The 17,484-nt window shown below is 41.8% G+C and overlaps 1 protein-coding gene across 2 annotated transcripts in view; it reads left to right on the top strand.

Annotated features, from left to right (window-relative positions):
• MOCOS (molybdenum cofactor sulfurase) overlaps positions 1 to 17,484 on the top strand; it is a 91,928-nt gene that overhangs the window by 11,451 nt on the left and 62,993 nt on the right. For both annotated transcript variants that reach the window (XR_011556899.1, XM_070728895.1), the window contains exons 2-5: positions 6,658 to 6,747; positions 8,314 to 8,380; positions 13,944 to 14,582; positions 15,803 to 15,879. Coding sequence is in view for 1 of the 2 variants with exons in the window: in XM_070728895.1 (XP_070584996.1) it covers positions 6,658 to 6,747; positions 8,314 to 8,380; positions 13,944 to 14,582; positions 15,803 to 15,879 (873 nt within the window). In the remaining variant the exon portion in view is untranslated. The remainder of the gene's footprint in view (positions 1 to 6,657; positions 6,748 to 8,313; positions 8,381 to 13,943; positions 14,583 to 15,802; positions 15,880 to 17,484) is intronic.

Raw genomic sequence — 17,484 nt, 5'->3', positions numbered from 1 at the left:
TACATTGATTCCTATGGGAAACATTGTTTCACCTTACGAACTTTTCACCTAACGAACCTCCTCCTGGAACCAATTAAGTTCATATGATGAAGTACCACTGTATATTGTTTTAATTTTGGAGTCTCATCTCGCTGCCACTTTCCCCTCTTGCCTATTGCTTCCTCCGCTTGGAGGTTAGCTGAGGAAGCGGCGGGCGAGGGGATTTCCCCCATCTCGCTGTCAAAATGTGTCCGTGGGAGACCCAACCATCCATCGCCCACCGCCCCCTCCTGCCTGAAGCCCGCAAAGGGCCAAATCCAGATGTGGGGAAAGATGGAACTTTCAGCTCCTGGATGGACCGGAGAGACTGGACACGCCACCTTCCCCCCCCCCGCCCGCCTTGCCGGTCACCCTCCCTCCACCAACAGTGCCTGTCTCACCCACTCCAAGAGCTGCACCAAGGCTGCCCGGGAGCCACTGCTGCCAGGAGGGTTCCCCTCGCTAGCCTCCACTAGATCTGCCATTCAAGGCTTCAGTTAATGGTAACTTTGGAGGATCCCTGCCCAGCACACTCACACTCTCCCGTCACAACTTGCCCAGAGGATTTTTTTCCACCTCTCCCGATCCCTCCAATGTCCCAACCTGAACTTTAGCTTGCACAGGGGAGCCACCCAAAGCCGAAATATGATTTGAAAAACTCTGGTGCGCAAAAAGCTTGGGGAGAGCGTGACTTAGTAAGGTGGGGAGGAGGAGGAAGACTTCAGAAGATGAGCTCCGCAGCTGGGCCGGGAGGAGGAGGACTGGGAGGAAGGCAAGATCTGCGCCCAACTCCCTTTGGGAATGCGCAAACCGAGGGTTCTCAGCCAAGACTTCTTAAAGAGACCCAGCTTTATGCAATCTCTCTTGGGATTAAAGGAGCGGGTGCCCGTAGCCAAAAAGAGGTGATTCCTTCACTAGAAACACACGCTCACTCTCGGAGCTTCTTTCCTGAGCCCGAGATGTCAGGGAAGCGATTTGGAGGTGCGTGGAGGGGGGAGGGGAGAGAAGGAGGTATGTGTGAGAGAGAAAGAGAAAGGAGAAGGTGCACCACAGTGCAAGCTTTCTCAGAGTCCACAGAGATTTATAGGCTGATGCTTCTTTTATAAAAGAATCTCAAAGGGGTGGGGGGACTGGCAATTAATACAATCTAGAGCCCTGGAATAAAAGTGAAATCGGGCTGTTCAGAAGCACAAAAGCACAATTTACCTATTGTTTGTTGGGCTTTCCTGATATAAAGTTTCTGCTTCACCCAGTTCTTTCTGTAATTTATTTTTTCTTTATATAGTTTATTTTTCTTTGCTGAGTATGTAATTGAAATGCCTCTCACATAGGCTTTCATTGTATCCCATACATTATATATATATGTTTGCTCCTTAGGGTTTTCTTTTAAAAAAAGTTGAACTGTTTCTCCATTTTAACTAAATATTCTTTTTCCTGAATAATGTTTTGGTTTATTATGTAAACCTAGAAGACTAAGGAGATTTCTTTAAAGCACATACACTATTCTTCAAATCGTTAATCAGATTTTCTGTTTTATTATGCTTGTGTTGACATTTTTTTTCTGCAGAAATTGGGATGGAATTTAACTGGAGTGGGTGCAGTGGTGTATGATTTTCATGGGGGCAGAAGACAAACTTGGCTCCATTCCCAAAGTGCCCCGTTCCTCTTACCTATATCAGTAGGCATTGAAAGCTGGGCTTTCTCACAGCAAGGCCTGATAGAGAGGCAGCACAGCAGTCCTCCTGGACCTGCCATTTTGTAAACATGCCACCAGGCTTCCCAGCAATCCCTGCGCCTTTGCTGCCTCGGAGCAGCCCAGGGAACTGCACTGAAAGTGTCCCTAACTCGAAGGAAAATGAGAGAAAAGGAGGCGCCACGCTGGGATTGAACCAGCTGCCAAAACACTGAGCATGATTTCTAACTGAGTGAAGAGTCCAGGAGGGAGGGAGGGGAGGGAGGAGGCAGAAGCAGCCAGCGTTTGGAATGGGATGCAGAAGTCGGGGGTAACTTTGGTCCCTAGAATGAAAGGGGTGAAAGTTCAGGAGGATGGAAAAGGAGATGCCACGCTGGGATCATCTGAGCTGCTGAAACATTGAGCCCGATTCTTAACAGAGCAAAGAGTGCAGGAAGAGATAAAGGATTTAATAGGAAGTTTTCAGATGACAGATCCCCCTCCGCGATTGCAGAAAAGGTGCCTGAAGCACGAGGATCTTCTGGAGGAAAGAGATACCAGATGGCAGATTCCCCCTACCCAAAAACGGAGGGGCATCTGCCGCCTGAAAACTTTGTATTAAATCTTTTGCTCTCTTTCTTTGGGTGACTTGGGATCAAAACCAAGGTGGGATATCCCAAGGGCATTTTTTGCCTCTTGTTTAAAATGATCTAATTGGAAAGCTCCTCGTCATCAAAAACTCCTGCGTCTCTCAAATCTGGACCTGCCACAGTTAGAAGGGAAGTGAGCCCTCTTGCAGTTCTCCCAGGGACCCGAGGTACCCCCGACTTGTGCGTCGTACTTCCAACCCCCAGCTGTTATTGCCTCCTCCCGCCTCTCTCGGCCTCCGTCCCTCCTGCACTATTCTCTCCATTAGGAATTGGGCTCTGTGTTTTGGCAGCTGGGATGATCCTAGCACGTCATCTCCTTTTCCCTCCTCCCGAATCTTCACCCAGCCTGATTCGTCGGGCTGGGAGAAGTCCTTTTGATCCCAGGGACCCGAGTAACCTCCCGACTTCTGCACCCACTTCCAACCTCCGGCTGTTGCTCTCTCCTCCCACCTTTTCCTCCCTCCTGCAGGCTGCTCCTTGATGGCACGCAGGAGGGGAAGCTGCAGCAGCACCTATCTTGGGTGTCAAAAGCCGGGTCTGGAGTGGTGGCTGAAACCCCTGCACCTCGCTTGCCACCAATCCCAATGGAATTGGCCGCAATGCCCAGCAAGCTGCTGCCCGCCCAATTTGCGTACCTGGTCCCTGCTGACTCAGCCATAGTGCGGCTGACACAGGCAAGCACAGACAGAGGGCACAAGCAGGGAGGGCAGCACCTTGCTTGGCATCACGGCCAATTCCAGGGGTTTTGGCCACCGCTCCCAACCTGGCTTTCCATGCCGAAAATAGGTACTGCTTCAGCCCCTGTGCGCCATGAAGGAGTGCCTGCTCCTGCTCCCCTTTTGCATGGCTGCACTCAGATAGCCTCTCCTCGGAAACCCACCGCACAGAAGCGGGCAGCTTGATTTTTTTGCCTTCGGTGCTTCAGGGAATTTTCCTTGAAGTGTCCGGAGGGGAAACGGCCTTTCTTGAGGCCAAAAATCAGCTGTCCTGCACATGCATGCACACTGGAGCTGAAACCTGGCACATGTGCCGTAGGTTCATCACAGGCCTAGTCCATACCAGGTCACCATACATAACTCCATGCTAAGGACTTCATTTGCATAATTCCTGGGTGACCATCATGCAAAAGGTGAAGAACTCTCACCCTGAGGGACGGGGGCACTACCACTCTTCTGCCCCATAGTAGGCACCTGTCTCGCTTTGAAGGCGCCAAATTTAGAGTCCAGGCTTGCAGTAGGTCACTCTCTCCTCACCCAGTCAAGAACCTGGCACAAAACCACGTCTCTAGCCATATATTTAGCGATGCCAGGAGCTGACAAGGGGTCCCCATTCCTCCCCCAAAATGACATTGGTGGTGGGAGTTGGATCAGTGACTGGTATAGGCAGGGAGCAACAAAATGAGGGCATTGGCATGAGGCAAAGCTCTGCCGGTTGATATTTTAAGGTGTAAGGTGTAAATGAGGAACTCTGCCCAGCATGCCAATTGGGGAGAAATGAACTGAGATGTTTGTCTATTTCTGGCTAGTATGCTAAGAAGAGGTTTATGGTCTGTGAACAGAGGCCATATAAATAACCGTGGAATTTTTTCATAGAGGCAAATAGAGCAGGAGCCTCTTTAATCCGTCTGGCTATAGTTGTGCTCTGCAGAAGAAAGAGTGCTGGAGAAGAAAGCTATGGGTGCCTCAGACCCATTTACCAGGTGGTGACTAACAATTGCCCCAATCCCATAAGGGAAGCATCAGTGGCCGGTGTGAGGGGGATATACTGATCCTAGTAAACCAGCCGTGCTTTTGGAGGACAAAAGATCCTTGACAGATTCAAAGGAAGCTTGAGTCTGAGGCCCCCAGTGCCAGGGCCTCTGAGAATCCAGCAGCCTAGGTAAGGACTCTGCTATGGAGGCCTTGTGAGGTAAGAAGGAACTATAAAAGTTAAGCAGGCCCAGAAAGGCCTACAGTTCCATTTTGTTTGTTGGAGGAGGAGCATTTTTAATGGCAGAAACCTTGGCTGGAGTGGGGCGGATGCCTTCTGAATCTACCATGTGTCCCAAAAATTCAAACCTGAGTATCCCTATCCGGCTCTTACTCTTCTTAAGTTTGAAGCCTGCCTGGCAAAATTGTGAAAGAATGCTCTTCAAACGAGTTAACAGTTCCTGGTTAGAGACGGCTGACACGGCTGAGTCATCAAAATATGGGACAACACCAGGCAGGTCAGAGAGGAAGCGCTCCATCAATTTTTGGAATTGGCCAGGGCCACACCAAACTCGAAATGGTGGCAATGGAAGCCCCCCCCCGGTGGGTAACAGTAGTCAAGATCTCCACATCCATGTTCAGTTTGGCAAAGATTCATTCCAGGCCTAGGGAATGGAGCAAGTGTTGTACAATTGGAACTGAATAGGGGTGAGATTGTAAGACCTTATTAATTGTGCATTTATAGTCGCCACAAATCCTAACGGACAGGACAATGGGTGTCTCCAATCTTGAATGATCTGCAGTTCCAGTATGCACTGAGAAATGACCTTATCTAGCTCACTATCTACTTTGGGTTTTAGCGCAAAAGGAACATGCCTCAATTTAAGGTGGATGGGGTGTAACAGAGGATCTAAGTTCAAGGAAATGGGGTTTTACTTATAGCACCCCAATCCGCCATCAAATACATCAGAGAATTCAACGAAAATGCATTCAAAATCATAGGAAACAGTAGAATGCACCCCCGACACAGACAAACCCAAGGGGGAGAACCAATCTAGGCTCAACAAGGATGGGAGGGGGTTGGAGACCACCACAAGGGGCAGGTAACCAGCAAAGGATCACTTTATTATTAGCCAATCTCTCCTTTTCAGAAGCACCATGAATTTCCACTTCAACTGTCTTGACATCATTCAGCCAAGTGGCTCCCTGCAAAAGCATAAATTGTCTGTAAGTTGGCAGGAACTTTGGCATCCTAGCCTCCTGCGTGCATACAAAGTGCAGCGGATAATATTTTGCTTCTTGCCAGCAAATTATTATTATTATTATTATTATTATTATTATTATTATTATTATTATTATTATTAATAATAATATTATTATTTATTGGATTTGTATGCCGCCCCTCTCTGGAGACTCGGAATATTACATTTTCCCCGCCAACTTTTCCAGTTTCCACTTCAGAAAACTGAGCTGACGGGACTATGTCCAATGGGCAGGCACAGCTGGAATCCGCAGCTATTTTTACCATTCTGTAGAGTAGTCAGGGACAAGTGTCCCTTGACAATTTGTCTTAGACGAGAGTGTGGTGGAGAAATACTGATGGTGGTAGAGGCGCACCAGTGGAGGAACTGCCCAGGATAAATGCCCATGATGGATTGACTACAATGGGGGGGGGGGCTGCAGTGAAGTGGGCACAGCCGTGTATGTGGTTAATTATCCTAGACCTGTTCAGCCTCTCTCTTCTGTAACAGGCCTCCAAGTGCTGAAAGTCTGCCATGATGCCACCCTTAGTCCTTCTCTTATTAGACATATCTAGTTCTCTCACTCATTTAGCTCCAGACTCCTTATTATCTGTCATATTACCTTACCCTACCATATTATCTACTTTGAAACAATTCCTTTATTGATGCAACCTGGGAATGCTTTAGCTTTTTTTAGAACTGTAGCACATTGCTAGATCATACTTCCTTGACATCTAGTTCCTTCCCACAGTTGTTCCCGTTGAGCCATTTATTCTGTGGATTTGGTTTTACTTGCCTATGTGTAGGACTTTAACTCTTCTCACCATTGAATTGCATTGTGTTGCATTTTAAATGTTAACTATTGCCTCTAGCTTAGTGTCATCTGCAACTTTGAGGAGTTAACCTTCTATTCCCTTATATTATAAGTCTTTATGGCCATGATTAATTAATATGTCTAATAATTAGTGTAAATGACTTAGTTTAATTGGATATTGAAACCTATGATTGTACCACTTGCAGAAGCTTATACGTATATCAATGTACAAGAACGCACCATTGTTTTATGTTTCTCAGATTATGGATGATAGTCAGTTTAGATTTTCAGAGTCTTCAAAGTTATATTTTTAGAAAGGATAATAAATTGAATATTTTCACTACAATATAGATCGTAAATTGAATATTTTCACTATAGTTCAATGATTCTAAAATTAGTTTGACTTTATTTTATTGCAGTTGCGTTATCCTCTATTGAGTAATAAAATATGTATTCAAGTATATATTTTAAATTTTATTTCATATAAAGCAATTTGGGGAAAAATAGCTTAGATTGAAATTGATTGAGGAGAATAATTGTTAGCTATAATATATATTTATTTTTTCTGTTGTAGAAATTACTTATCTTGACCATGCAGGTGCCACTCTCTATCCAGAAAGCTTGCTAAAAGCCTTCACTGATGACCTCAATACAAATGTCTATGGTAATGAAAAATTAAACAATACACCGTATTATTCGGACTATAAAAGACACACCTAGCTTTTGGGGAGGAAAACAAGAAAAAACAAATCTTCCTCTGCCTCCCAGAAATTTGCCTCCTTGCAGCAAACAGTGAACAGTCTGGTCAGCTTCAGCACAGTCTGATTTAGCACGAACAGCTGATTTGCTATGTGATCAGCCTTCTGGAACACCACTCATCAGCTGTTCCAGGCTGCAGGGACCATCACTGCCCATTGCTGCCTCCATGCACCCCATTTTCAGTCTCCATATGCCCCATTTTCAGCTTCTACACATCCCATTTTTGGCCCATTCCAGGCAGTGAGGATCTCTACTGCTGCCTAACCCCGCTGCCTGGAATCGGCCAAAAATGGGGCACATGGAAGCTGAAAATGGGCATGTGGAGGCCAAAAAGGGGGTGCACAGAGGCCAAAAAAGGGGCACACGGAGGCAGAAAAGGGACATATGGGGTCTGAAAATGGAGGTGGCAATAGTTCAGCAGTTCCAATCTCGCGACTGGCTCAAGGTTGACTCAGCCTCCCATCTTTCCAAGGTGGGTAAAATGAGGACCCAGATTATTGGGGGCAATTATTATTATTATTATTATTATTATTATTATTATTATTATTATTATTATTATTATTATTATTATTATTTGGATTTGTATGCCGCCCCTCTCCGTAGAATCACTGAACCACTTGGAGAGGGCTGTAAAAGCACTATGAAGCAGTATATAAGTCTTAAGTCTTAAGACTTATCTATGCCGCCAGACTTGGGGCAATTAGATTCTAGCCCCCTGGCCAATGAATGTTATGTATAGTTGTTGTGTGAGTGGGTATGAGTGGTTTTTTAAAACAATACTGGGTGTTATAGATGAGTACACTTAGTTTTTAAATTAATTGGATTTAGATGATTATATTGTATCGGTTTTTTAAAATTTGTTGTAAGCTACTCCGAGTCTTCGGAGAGAGGCGGCATTGAAATCCAAATCAATCAATCAATGCTAAAACTATTGCTCATGCTAAATCAGGCTGTGCTGAAACTGACCAGACTGTTCATTGTTTGCTGCAAGGAGGCAAATTGCTGGGAGGCAGAGTCTGAAGAGGGCTGTAAAAGCACTATGAAATGGTATATGTCTAAATGCTAAATGCTATAAATGCTATTTTCTAATATTTGGAAAGGGTTAGAATTCGGTTTTTTAGAAGGTCATACTCATATTGATATAGTGAAAGAATATAACAGTTTCAATAGGATAATATAATTTACTTTTTCAATATTTTATGATATTTTAATATGAAAAAGACCCCATTGGCAATGTCAGGATTTGGGCTGGACAAGCACATATAGGTTTGTTCTGAGGAAGAACCTGAGGAGATAGTGGAGGAGGAAGCAGGAGAAATATAAAAATTAATTAAGTATAAAAATATAGGAATTAAAATTTAGACTGTAATTTCATAAAGAATGAAATCATTGTTTTTTGATTCATGAATCATGATTCATGATTCATGATTTTGATTCATGATTCATGAATCATTGTTTTTTTTTTACCCAGGAAATCCTCATAGCCAGAATATCAGCAGCAAACTCACATACGATACTATTGAACATGTTAGATTCAGGTAATGTAATTCTTATTTTATATGCTAGAGGTTTTGCTTTTAGGTCCTTTTTGCACCCTATATTTCTTATATGCTAACAACATGATCCAAAGTATTATTATATGGAAGCAAGGATAAACATTATACAGTGGAACGCCTTGGATAGTGAACATTTCGGATAACAACTTTGCACCGTATACCAAATAGCCACAGAAATCGAGTCGGGATCTGACATGCCCTTCCTGGCTGCCTGCTTAACAGCCTCCCAGTCTCTACTAATTGCTCCAAGCTGCGAGAAGGGCAGGGGCGGCTGCAATACCAGCAGCTTTGGGGGCCTCCTTTCCTCAGTGGTTCATTTTTTTACCTCTAGGAAGCTACACCAACTTTTTCCTTCCCGGCAGCTTCCCTTCGAGGAGTTGCTGCTCCTCGAAGGGAAGCTGATAATCTTCCCTCAAATAATCAATAAGAATATTAAAAATATTAATCATCCATAATAATCATAACCATTTTCAATTTTCTCTTCCTTATTCAACCATTCTATTTATCTCTAAAAAAAAATTTAAATATTTTTTTTTCTTTTCCATAGGAAATTCTAAAAAAGTTTAACATTAATAATTCTGATTCATTAATTTACATAATTGTATTCTTTTTATAATTTATAACGTTGTAGTAAAGCTCAGTCCTCTTCCTCTTTTTAACAGTACTGCTGTCATCTGTATTTTCCATATCCATATTCCTTATGGTGCCTTAGGCGTCTTTTCAAGTAATATTATATCCAATATGTTTTCAATCAGTTCAGTCAGTTCAGTTATCTCATCTCAAATGTTCCTTCCTTCCACGCCATAGCTGATTACCTCCTTTCTTCATAAAAACAAATATGAAGCCAAAATAAATGAGATATGCTTCCACCAAGGCCAGTATCTGGCAAAAACATCTTTACAATGACTGCTTGCAATAATTCCTCCGACCACAGGATGGCAAACTTTAATATCTTCCGATGTAAAATATTCCTCTTCATTTAATGTATATAAGAAAAATAAATACAGCCTCCACAAAGAGAATTTATAGTCTCCAATTGAAAAAATCAAATTCAAAAAGAACAACATTAAACCTTTTAGTAATCCAATCTTGGGCAATTTGCTATGTTGTGAAGCCTTCACTATTCGCCCATCGCTAAATAGTCACTTCCCTTCCATTTCCGGCAGTTTTAGTTCCGTTGAGAATAAAATCAGAAAACAAAAATCTGAAATCCCTTTCGACCATTCTCACTTACCAGCACATAGTTTTGATCTTTTCTTCACTCTGTAAGTACTCCACCGTTCTTCACTCTGTAAGTACCTCCACCACCAACATCTTTCCAGATGTTACCACTCATTTTTTCATCCCGGCGTTGTGTTGTCTCCACAGCTGGTGTCATCTCAGGCATGGCTGCCTGGCCGGATTCACACCACCACCAATGTTCCCTCTAATTTTTTTTCCGGTGTGGGCGGAAAAGTATAATGTCGGAGCGGCACATTTTCATGCCTGGGCGTGGACTGGTTAGAAACCCGGTCCTTAAGCGAATCAGTCTTCTCCGCCCACCCTCCCCATTGTCTTTGCTTGTGAGACGGTTGCAAAAGGGGGTCACGTGGCCTCAAGACACAGCAACGGCCATAAATATGAAGCGGACAAGTTTTGATCACGCGATCGTGGGGCTGTTGCGAAGGTCGTAAGTGTGAAAAAGGGGCATGTCACTTTTTTCTGGGCCATTGCAACTTTGAACGGTCAGTAAATGAACCGTTGTAAGTCGAGGACAACCTGCTTTCTCCCCTAGATGTTTTCTGTGGAGCTTCAAAATGGACTCCTGATCTGCTTCTAAAAGAGTGCACTGGTCAGACAGATAATCCTCAACTTCTGTTCTGACTCCAATGGAGGCCAACGTTTCTATCTCCTGAGTAAGATGGTTATTAAGTGAGTTCTGCCTTACTTTACTACCTTTCTTACCACAGTCGTGAAGGGAATCCCTGCAGCTGCTTGTCAGAAGATCCCAAAAGATGTTCACATAGCCCTGGCACATTGCCACCATCATTGTCAAGTGTCCATAGTTTGATCCAATAACCCCTTTATTTTTCTAACAAAGTCCTTCCTTCTTAGAAGAAAGAATAGAAAGAATAAAATGGAAAGGGGGATTAAAAGGGGATACAAAAAAGAAAAATGAAAAGGGTTCGGTTCAAAGTTCTGCTTAGATTAAAGAAATTGGAGTTTGAGAAGTATTGATTAAGCTTGGAATATTGTTTTGTTTGCTCTTTTTTAACTTTATTTTTTTTCTATTTAGATATATGAATTTAGGAATTGCTGATCTGTTTTAATAAAGTTCGAAGTATTTATTATAATAAGATATAAGATCAGTGATACTGATTTGGATTAATGCATAAATGGAATTGAATTTAGAATTGTTGGGGAGATTAATGATGTTAATGATTTTTAATTGATTAAAAATAGAGAATATTTAGATCCCCCCCCTTTTTTTCTTTTCTCAAATTGACTGAAATTTAAGATTAATAATTAAAAAATGTAGATAAGTATTAATTGGCTAAATGTTAGATGGTTGACATAATCTTTAAATTTGGGGTTAGGTAAATGTGCTATTTAGAGAGGGGGGAAGTCTGAAATTCGTATATGTTTATGTTTTGTTTTTAATTTTCTTTTGTTAACATGTGATTGGCTATATAAGGTTTTATTGGTTTATAGAAAAAAGTATAAAGAAAGAAGGAAGCACTTTGGAATAATGTTTAAAAAGTTAGAAATATAATTGGTGTTGTGCTTTTTGAAGGAACATTAAGGAGGGAATTTAATTAAAATAAAATGTAACTGGATGACAAAATTATATAAAAAAACTTTTGTATCTCTTTTGATGATTGATATTAGTTACTAACAAAATACCACATTTTATTCATGGAAAATTAGATGAATGCATGTTGAGAGACAGAAAAAATACCCCCCAAAGTCCTTCCTTCCTCTGTCCCTCCATTCATTTCATTCTTCCTCCTTCCTTCCTTCCTTACTTATTCCCTCCATTTCTCCTTCCTTCCTTCCTTCCTTCCTTCCTTCCTTCCTTCCTTCCTTCCTTCCTTCCTTCCTTCCTTCCTTCCTGTTGGATCAGAGGGCCCTTACCTTTGCAAGGTGCCCAGCCCGCTAGGACTGAGCCAGGACCTTCCGGAGGAGATGGCTATTAAAGTACAAACAAAGCATGTTCGAATGAACTAAACTTTTATTAGAAAAGTAGAAAAAATAAAGTTTGTCTTAAGAGACATAAAATGGACATCTACATTCCTAGAGAATGTAAAACGTAATGTCGGCTTAATTACTTCTCTTCCTTGAAGGAGGAGGATGTGAGCAAAGCAGTTACATCACAAAGGAGGAGCTACATTAATAAACAGAGTTAACTATCTAACTACTGGATGTTTCTCAATGTCTTTGGAGGCTGTCAATCTACAGCGTGACACTTCCCTCCCTCCCTCCTTCCTTCCTCTCCACTCCCCTTTTCTTTCTTTCTCACTCTCTTTTCCCTCTTTTCCCTCTCTCTCATTCTCTCCTTCCAGGTCTCTCTCATTTCTGTGTACCCCCCCCTTCTCTCTCTCATTTGTTTCTCCTCCCTTTTTGCTTTCATTTCTCTCAACTTCATTTCTGTTTTTCTCTCTCTTTTCTCTCCCATTTTCTTTCTCTTGTCATAATCCATAAACAGGGACTGCAGGAGCTGGAAGGAGGCGTGGGAAGAGGCAGTCTCTCTTCCGGTAGGGAGGCTCTTTTCTTTATGGAAATTGGTGCATCGCGTTTTGGTCCAAAACAGTACAATGGGCAAACCAGAAGTGTGTTTTTCCAAACTTCCGGCTTGTCTGTTGCATGATTTTTTTCACTAACAGGCTTCGGAAAGGCCTGTGCGCATGTGTGTGGGGGCAGCAGGGGTGCACATGTGTGGGGGAAGGAAGGGGTGTTGGCACATGCACACATGCTAGCACACACACAGACACACATATACACCCCTTTTGGTATGTGCACCAAAAAAGGTTTGCCATCACTGCCCTATACCATTTCAGACAAGTGGTTGTCCTGTCTCTTCTGGAAGGTGATGGAGTGCACACAACTTCTGTTCCATTGATTAATTTGTTCTCACTGTCAGGAAAATTCTCCTTAGTTGTAGGTTGGATCTCTCTTTGACAAGCTACATACAAGGGCAGAGCTGAATTTAAAACTTCCAACCTGTACTTATTGCTCAAAAGTCTCTGCATGACTGGTATCTCCCCTGCAGTCGCTCTGTACACTACCATCAACTCTGCTAGTTGTGGTACCCCTCCCCCCCATGACTCCTTCTGCACGACACCGGTGTCAGTTGGCTGGCCTACCCCCGATGGCTCTGTAATGGTATGCGGCCCCCCTCCATCTACTATTGATTGCTCATTGCTGCATGCTCCCATTGGCTGGTAGCTTCTTGTCCTGTGCAGCCAAAGGCTCAGGTCTGACATGTCTGAACAGATGGGCAGGGATGAAGACTGAGGCCCAGAGGGCAAGGGGACCATTGGCCATGGAGAATTGCTGGGGAGGAGCAGTAGAAGAGTAAAGTTAGCTATGGATCATCTGAGGCAGGTGACTAGGGGCAAAGGGGGCATTGCTAATGATGAGTACCTAAACATCCTAAACTCTCTCCAGCCGGATGCTATCCACAGGACGAGCTCAGATTTGTTGGGAGTTGGGGAGCATATGCTTGTTGACCTACAACCACAATTGGCTGTAAATTATTGTAGATTTTAAAATGTCCTTATAGCTGTTTGCAATCACCGCTATCTCCATTGTGATTGATAAGCAGACAAAGCCAAATAGCTGCCTGTCAAAGACAGGTAGAAAGCTTCCCTCGGTACACAGAAGAACTGGCCTGGAGAAAAAAAAGCTTAGATCTTTATCTAAGTGTCTTTTCTAAGGTTATTTTTATCTCCAGCCCAGTGCAGGAGTTGCTCCTCTCTTTGTGCTTTGCACTGCGGATTCCAGTGCTGAACTGAAGAAACTCCAGTGCCAGAGTTCACTTATTCCCAAACACCATCACCACCCATGCCATTGTGAAAAGCCTAATTGTCACTGATTGTTGCCGCTTTGCAGTTTTACAAACTGTGCGTTGGGTGCCTGATATAGGACTTTCCTGCCATCTCAAGGGCTGGAGAAAACAATATGGCAGTGAGGAAGAGCTTTAGGCTCAGTATTATTTAGTATCAAGTCCGGGAAATTTATGATCTCAAAAACACAAATTGGGGATTTCCCAAAAAGCACATTTGGCCTAATTTGTCTCCCATATTGAGGTAATTGTTTACCATTATTTTTACTTTTGGCCTATCAATAACTGAACAGCATATTTATCTATTAGATTTGTATGCCGCCCCTCTCCGTATTATTACATTGCAGTAATTAACAACTTTTGTAGCTATATATCTTGCCCAATTTGATTTTATTTTAGATGCCTACATTAGTTTAAAAAATAGGAAAACATTTTAATAGAATAATATAAAATGGAAACACAATTATTCAATATGTCTGTGATCCTGTGTTTATTTTACAGAATATTACAACACTTCAATACAACTACTGAAGACTATACTGTCATTTTTACTTCAGGAAGCACTGCTTCATTCAAACTCATTGCAGAAGCTTTTCCTTGGATGCCTGAAAATGTGTGGGAACCCGGCAGCCGCTTTTGCTACCTTACTGATAACCATACATCTGTGGTGGGCATGAGAATGATCACAAGTGCAAAAAATGTCCCATTTGTTCCACTAAAACCAAAGAATATGTTATCAGGAGCAAATATTATGGAAGGGAAAAATAATAATTGCAGTACACCACATCTCTTCTGTTATCCTGCTCAGAGTAACTTTTCAGGAGTCAAATATCCACTTACATGGATAGAAGAAATACAGCATGGAAAACTCTGTCCTATTGAGATCAAAGGGAAGTGGTTTGTGCTTTTGGATGCAGCATCTTACATCAGCACTTCTCCCTTAGATTTAAGCATTCATCAAGCAGACTTCATTCCTTTATCATTCTATAAGATATTTGGATTCCCCACTGGCATTGGTGCATTGCTAGTAAAAAATGAAATTGCTTCTTGCTTGAGGAAAACTTTTTTTGGAGGAGGAACTGCTGCTGCCTATTTAGCAGAAGAAGATTTTTATTCGCCAAGACAATCAGTGGCTGAAAGGTAATGTTATAAAGTAAAGGTAGCTTACCTTTAGTTGTTGTAAATTGACTTAGAACAATTCATTTAGTACCCATCTGAAGTTAAAAAAGGCACTGAAAAAAGTAAATTATGACCATTTTGCACACAACTGTTGTAGCATCCCCATGGTCACATGAGCAAAATTCACATGTTTGGCAACAGACTCATATTTATGTCAGTTGCAGTGTCCTGAGGTCATGTTCGGCTTTCTGACAAGCAGTCAAGTGGGGGATCTAGGTTCATTTAACAGCTGTGTTACTAACCTAGTAACTGCAGCAATTAATTTAACAGCTGTGGTAAAGGAAGGTCATTAAGAAGTGGAATGAATGAATAAATAAATAAATAAAGCAAAATTTACTTAGCTTCTTTTTTAGCAACATAACTTTTGGGCTCAGTTGTGATACAAGGACTACCTTGTATCATCTTTAAATGTTTTTATGTTACTTGGGTTTCTAGTGACTGGCTCAATTTAGATACCAAATCTGATCCAAGCCATAGTCCGAAGAATAAAGAAGACAATAGTTCTCACCTCTCTATTTATTAAATATTAGAATTATAGAATTCCTGGCTGAAAATGATCTTAATGATAATCTATTTGGCAAATCTTGCAGAGATTATATGAACCCAATTTTTAACAAAATGAATTGGTAAATCACATGTATATGTTTATAGGTGTAATAATGCTTCAATGTGTTTTTCATTAATTCTTTTTTATGAATTCAACAAATTAGCTTATTTTTTCAATGTACTGTGTAGAGTTGTCCAATTTAAAGCAATCCTGAGCTGCTTACAATAAGTTGAAAATCAGATAAAACATGAAGCAATTCAAGCTTTAATTAGCAGCTTGGACAATTACTATACTTCTTAAAAACTTCTCAAAGTTGGACTCCTTCAGATAATTGGCCTAACATCCACCAGGTCTTCAGTATTTTTGAAAAGCCAGCAGAATCAGAGCTATCTGGATTTTGGGGGTTAAGTTTTCCACAGGATAAAGTTGATAGAGAAGGCACACTTTTTGAGTTCCATCAGATATCATTGTTTAATAAAAAGAAGAACTGCAGCATGCATAAAGCCTCTCTGAGATCTAGTGAGATGTGCAGAATTAATATTTATCTATTTTTAGATTGTATTTCTCACTAAATACAAGAGATGGAACCAAATTGTTTGTAGTTTACTATTTTGCTTGTTTGTACTTTATACAGGTTTGAAGATGGGACAATTTCGTTTCTTGATATTATTGCAGTGAAGCACGGATTTGATGTTTTGGAAAAAATAACAGGTAGGATTGTGCTTCTCAGTAGAAATGTAGTCCACAGCATGCAGCCTAATTGCTGACCGATCAAAGCCTTCTCATACCCAACACTGATTTAGGATCTGATAATGAAATGTCTAAATATGGGTCTAGGACTTTATGCCTCTTCCACTTCTCTGAGCCTGTTTTGTCCCCAGCCTTCTGCCCCCAGCCATTCGCTGCTGCCTTTTCTCCCTGGCTCTTTCACCGAATGGGCTCAAAAGCACTTTCACCCCTGGCCTTTTGGACGCAGGGGACACTTTCCTATCAGCCAATCAGATTCCTTTTCATTCATTCCTTTTCATTCCCTTCCACTCTGCCTGCGTGTATGTCTGGAAGCAGTGTTTTTAGAAGAAGGAGCAGGAGTTTTATATTTAAATTTGATTAGAAGTAAGGCAGAAATTAAAATAACAAATGAGCGCCATTTCCCTGTCTTTATCAAAAAAGTATCTACTTCATGGAATCTTTTTTAATTCAGTAATTCTAAAACAAAGTTACATCCTCTCCTTAAGAATCCCACCCCGTTGTTCATTCCTTGTGCTTTTTAGTAGAAGGAATGAGAGGGGCTAGCCTCTCTCTCTCCCTCTATACTCTCTCTCTCTCTCTCTCTCTCTCTCTGTGTGTATGCTTTTTAGTATTAGGTATTGGCTTAGGTATTTGTAAAAGATCGTATAACTTCATGTCAGGTAATTCCTAGCAGTGGTTAAAGAGACGACCCTTTAACTGGCAACGTACAAACAAATCTAGGGGGGAAAACACATCATCACACAATCAGCACAAGAAAAGGAAGGGTGTGGGGATGGATGGAATTGGGGCCAGGAGCCTTCACAAATATCAACCAAATAGCAGGAGTCACTAAAAAGAAAATGATCAAATGAATATATGGCACAATTCATTCTGAAGCGCAGTGAAAGAGATCAGAGCTTTTCATATAAAAGGGTGCCCTCCAGAATTGCAGAAGTGCTGCAATTATAAACAAGGTCCCTTCTCGACTTTTTACAGCACAGATTTTTAAATAAAGCCACATTTTAAAAAAAAGTTCATCTCACTGAGTTCAAGGCAGGTTACTCCTTAAAAAAACTCACAAAAGCAGGCAATGGATCCAACGATCCCCACCCCAGATTTCCCTGAAATGGATGCTTAAATTTACTGTATGTAGAAGAGAAGGGATTATTTGCAGCTGCTTTTACTTTCGTTTCTACAGTATAATGTTTGGGTTTATACAGCATGGTATGAGACTCAGGGCGGCTCACAACATATACAGATGAAACTTGAGAAATTAGAATATCGTGCAGATGTTCATTTATTTCAGTAATTTAACTTTAAAAGTGAAACAATATATGAGAGATATTCATAACATGCAAGGCAAGATAGTTCAAGCCGTGATCCCATCTGTCCATCCATTACCTAGGGGGTGCATTATTGACCCCCTCAGAGAGGGTCCACAACTTGTGCGTCCTCCTCAATCCACAGCTGACTTTAGAACACCATCTTTTGGCTGTGGTGAGAGGGGCGTTCGCCTAGTGCACCAGTTGCGGCCCTATCTGGAAAGGGAGTCCCTGCTCACAGTCACTCATGCCCTTATCACCTTGA

This window comes from Erythrolamprus reginae, chromosome Z, assembly GCF_031021105.1.
Source record: "Erythrolamprus reginae isolate rEryReg1 chromosome Z, rEryReg1.hap1, whole genome shotgun sequence".
In the NCBI taxonomy this organism is placed as follows: domain Eukaryota; kingdom Metazoa; phylum Chordata; class Lepidosauria; order Squamata; family Dipsadidae; genus Erythrolamprus; species Erythrolamprus reginae.
This window is presented reverse-complemented; position numbering and strand designations above follow the sequence as displayed.